At 39.6% G+C, this 5,000-nt stretch overlaps 1 protein-coding gene across 1 annotated transcript in view; it reads right to left on the reverse strand.

The window, feature by feature from the left end:
* LOC122264331 (uncharacterized) overlaps window positions 1–5,000 on the reverse strand; it is a 47,299-nt gene that overhangs the window by 43 nt on the left and 42,256 nt on the right. Inside the window, exons 39-47 of the mRNA XM_086549036.1 lie at window positions 3,206–3,315; window positions 2,770–2,884; window positions 2,307–2,577; window positions 1,934–2,167; window positions 1,646–1,811; window positions 1,283–1,497; window positions 1,044–1,174; window positions 636–851; window positions 1–413 (exon numbers count right to left, since the gene is read on the reverse strand). The exon at window positions 1–413 is cut by the window's left edge and continues 43 nt beyond it. Of these exons, the coding sequence (XP_086405162.1) occupies window positions 204–413; window positions 636–851; window positions 1,044–1,174; window positions 1,283–1,497; window positions 1,646–1,811; window positions 1,934–2,167; window positions 2,307–2,577; window positions 2,770–2,884; window positions 3,206–3,315 (1,668 nt within the window). The 3' untranslated portion in view covers window positions 1–203. The remainder of the gene's footprint in view (window positions 414–635; window positions 852–1,043; window positions 1,175–1,282; window positions 1,498–1,645; window positions 1,812–1,933; window positions 2,168–2,306; window positions 2,578–2,769; window positions 2,885–3,205; window positions 3,316–5,000) is intronic.

The following is a 5,000-nucleotide window of genomic DNA, read 5'->3' on the forward strand; positions in this document are numbered from 1 at the left end:
TACTTATGTCTATAATATACAATAATTTTGCTTGTCTTCGACAAGCAGTGGGTACAGGAAGCGAAACATGCCGCTGAACCCTCCTTCTTAAGGTAGCTGGAGAATGTTGATGTTGTTTTGACGACAAGAAGATGAAGAAAATAAAAAAAGATTTCATGACTCGACCTACACTCTGAGCCGCCTGCGGGCTGGCGGAGACTCACTTAATATTCGTAATAGTCGTAGTTCTCGCCTCCGTCGGCGGCCTCCTCCTCCTCCTCCTCGTACTGCTCTTCCTCTGAATAATCCTCGTCGCTCTCGCTCTCGTCCGAATATTCCTCATCGGCATCACTGAAGTTTTCGAGCGCAGTATTTTCCTCTATGAATTGTTCTTTAAAGTCCTTTCGTATGTCTTCGATAATGGCGTTTTCAATCTGGAAATGTCAATGTACATTTCAGCACGGGGAAACTTAACGAAAGAGAGAGAGAAAAGGAGAAGTACAACATTTTTTGCATCGCAAAAATTCAATAATAGAAGTCTATTTCACCAAAAATGTCCATTTAGGATCTGTGTCTCTTTTAATTGCTTGTAAAGGTCTGCATCTAAATAGGAACCAGACATATTCAGAGAGCAGAATAAGCAAATAGAAGCAAACCTCTTCATCGGCGTCCATATCGTCCCCTGACTTGGCACTGGGCGTGATGAAGTCGAGCGGGCTAATTTCCGAGACATCGGGAGCTTCAGAACACTGGTAGCACTTGACCATTGTGCCACGACTACCTCCCGTGCACTGGCACTCCTGGCAGTCAGGGGCTGAGGTACTGATCGACACCCTCTGCGCCATTACTCTTAGGAACTTCTTCTCCAACAACTGAAATAGAGAAGCAGTGGCATTGTATAAATCCGTTGTTCACTGCAATGTTAATAATGTTAAATGTAGAAAGCAGCTCAGAATGTTGCATTTACTTGCGTTTATATCTACAACACAACTTGTACATTTCAATGTGACAAGTCAAGAAGATATGGCCATGAATCCTATATACCTTGCCTGTTCAATACCTACCGCTTTGCTGGTCACCCATTTATTTCCATTGAAAACTGAGCCTCCAGATCCTTCAGCAGCTGTAATACAAGCTCCTCCCGGTTGCTGCATCAAGGCCCGAATCTTAGTGTTGCCACGGAACGTAGCGAAGTCTGCCAATGACAAGGCACAGTCAGCTTGCGAGAGAATTTCCTTTGAGAAAACAGACATTTGGAAATATCAACGAGGAAAGCTCACTAAGAAAGAGAAGTCAATCTTACCTCCAGCTGTGTACACAAACGTCTCATCAAAGCCAAAGACTTTTGCGGCCATGGCCTTGCTTCGCTTTTCAGTAGGAGCTTCTACATTAATTTTGACCTTCGTGACAATGTGGTAAGTGATGTCGTGTTCTTTCAGGACCTGAGCCAAATTCTCGCCGGTTTCACAGGGCTGGCATGAGAGATGAAGAATCGTTCGGGAAACTCCTGGGCGCCATCTTGATGAAGAGATTTGTCATTACAATACGATGATCATGAGAAATAAAATAACCATAGTCTCTGAATCGGCAAATATAAATCAACGCATTCAAGTAACGTGAAATGATATTGTAATGTAGATACCACTGATTCTGACTTAGGACATACTTGAGTTCCTTAGCAGCAGAGAGAACGGCCGAATATCCTTTGTCCGCAGATTTAGCCCCATCGACGGGGAGCCCGGAGAGCTGGCTCTCAATCTCGTCCCCTGTCATGAAGGATGAGACGTTGGAGACCCTCCCGGCCGTCGTCACCAAGGCGTACTGGGCGTCCTCTGCGAAATGCAAAGAACATTCATTTAAAAAGAGGAGGAGACATGAGGAACAAGAGAAGACAAGTACATTAAAAAAGGTAAATAGGAAAATAAAAGGCGATGGAGGGATTTCAAACACTTACGAGTTCCTGCCTTCTTCATCTGGACTTTCAAAAGCTTGAAGAGTTTCTGCATGTCTTTTCCCTTGTGACAAGCAGCAAGTTCTATGACCAGCGCGACATCGGCCGAGCCTTTGGACACAGCCTCGTACTTCTGGCTCCATCCGAGGGGTACTTCCTCGCCCTCCACATCACACGTGGGTACTAGACCCTCAACTCTTGGGAGCAACGGCTTTTCTAGGAACACAGGGGCTTCTACTGAGGACGCAAAAATAAATTTTATTCGCTCGTTTAATATTCACTCGTTGATAGCACCAATAAAACAAAATAACAGAAGTGATATGAATAATTCAATAACAATTATATTTTTAACGCAGAAGGTAAATTACCAACTTACCTTGGCCGCATTCTACTAGGCTCGGCAAACTAATTTTATGGGTGAGACACTGCGTGCGATAAGCAGACGCAACGCTGCAGACGGAATCGGCGTTGGAGAGATCGAACTCCGGTCGGTTGAAGTGGTTGACGCAGTGCCAGAAGTATGGTCTGGGATCCACCGCCTCGAAGCAGTTGCTGAATCTACTACCAGAGTCTAGGAAAATACTAGAACATTCTTCAATGCCTTCTTCTGCCTGGCGGAGCTTGTCCAAACGTATAGCCTGGTTAGCCTGGTAGTTGTGGGTACAGGTGAAAGGAAGAAGTATTAATATCTACCACGTCAATGTCCTCTCCAGAATTTCATAGATCGGTATTGATCCAACATTTCCCCCTCGAAAGCATTGAAGATGCGAGCAGAAAGAGGACAAAGCGAAAACTCGAACATAGGAAAACGAACATTAGTTCCGTTCAGAGTCACGTACCTCATAACAAGCCTCAGGAGAGACGGACCAGGTGCTCGCCGAAGCCTCGGTGCCGTCGGGTCCTCGCCAGTCGTCAGACGGTTCGTAGTTGTAGTTTCCGAGCAGACCGGCTAACCTATGGGGCAGGAAGCGAGGGAGGGAGAGAGGGAAGGAAGTTGAAGGGAGGGAGAGAGAGAGAGAGAGAGAGAGAGAGAGAGAGAGAGAGAGAGAGAGAGAGAGAGAGAGAGAGAGAGAGAGAGAGAGAGAGAGAGAGAGAGAGAGAGAGAGAGAGAGAGAGAATACATTAGCGTGCATTTATTTCATAACGTAATAATCATCAGTGTAATAGTTATGATGATAATATGATCATAATCATAACATTAATCGTAAAAATCATAATGATAACAAAACAACACTAACTGACATAATAATCCATTCAGAAATCGAAGCCGTTTACCTTCCGAAATATTTCCCGCTGACCGTTATCGAACAGCCTTGAGTGTTCTTGTTGCAGGTTACAAAGAGGCCGCCGAAGGCCACGGCCGAGTAGTCGCCTCCGGAGAGAACCTGCAACGCGAGAGTCAGTTGGTGGCTGTTGCACGAAAGCCCTTCCGTCTGAGTTGCAACAGCAGCAGTTCAGACAAGGAAATACATACATGCAGAAGGACAGATAGATGGCTAGATACATAAATAGATAAACACTTTCAGACTGTATGAAATGAATTAATTGGAGGAATGATTTGAGGAAAAAAAAAGAAAAAAAGAAAGAACGATAGAAAACTAATAACAGCATATTCAGTGGCAACAACATCACGCACGAAGGATATGGTTAAGATGATATTCATAACGCTGGGAGAAAATGGTAGCATGTTACGAAGAAATGAGACGATAACAAGCTCAATGACAAGGCCTAACCGGGTATCAGTGTCCAAACAAAGGGGCGCCCCTGCCGAAGAGGGCGCTGCACGAGCCCTGCCGAAGGAGCTCGTGGCGCAAAACCAATTCATTCATCCAAAAGGAATCGTGATGGTAGTATTAAGAGTAACAATGATGATATAACAAAAATGGTCATTACCATTATCATTTTTATCCTTACCATTATCATACTATCGTTATCATCATCATCATAATAATAACGATAATCATAATAATAATAATAGTAATGATGATGATGATAATAATAATAATAATAATAATAATGAACATCATCATTATTATCATTATCATCATTCTTATTATCACCATTACTATCTTTATTAACTTTATCATTATCACTATCACTACTGCCACTATTGTTATAGCTATTTTCTTCGTTACCAGTAGTTACCGTTAATATCCTTATTGTTATTGTTATCATTACATTTATTCTTTTTTCCATTTTCATTGCATTCATAATCATCACTATTATCTGAATTGTCAGAATTTCTGTTGCTGTTATTATCAAAATAATGATAATTATAAAAATGTTGATAATAATGATAATAATAGTGCTGCTGCTGCTGATGATAATAATAATAACAACAATAATAATAATAATGATTATCACTTTTATAATCTTCACAATTATTATCATTATTACTGTTATTATAATGATTATTATCACTGTTGCTATTATCACAATCATCATGACTATTATTATCCTGATATTACATTTACGTTGTCATGATTATTATAATGGCTGTCATCATCATCATCCTCACCGTTTTCATTATCATTACTATTATCATTAATACTGTTATATTACCCTTGTTATCATTATTATACCTATTACCATCATCATTGTCATTATCTTTATCGTTATCATTTTACTATCATTTATGCTTTCCATCATTACTATCATTATCATTATTAGTATTGTTGATATTATGATTATCATCTTTCTCTCCATCATTATTCATTACATCATTATTGTCATTATCATCATTGTTATCACTTTTATTATCATCATAATCATTGACATTATCATCATTATCATTATTACTGTCATTATTACGATCATCATCATTATTATCATTATCATCATTACTATTTTCATTATCATCATTATTGTTGTTATCAATACCATCATTATCATTATCATCACCATCATCAAAATCATTTTCATCTTAATTATCATTATCATTACTGTTATTGTTATTTTCCACATCATCCTTATTGGTATTATCATTATCATTATTATTATTAATATTATCATTATTATTATTATTATCATTATAATCATCATTACTATGATTCTTCGTATTACCATCATC

Source organism: Penaeus japonicus, unplaced genomic scaffold, assembly GCF_977035675.1.
Source record: "Penaeus japonicus unplaced genomic scaffold, GWHDUDI00000001_assembly GWHDUDI00000021, whole genome shotgun sequence".
Lineage (NCBI taxonomy): Eukaryota > Metazoa > Arthropoda > Malacostraca > Decapoda > Penaeidae > Penaeus > Penaeus japonicus.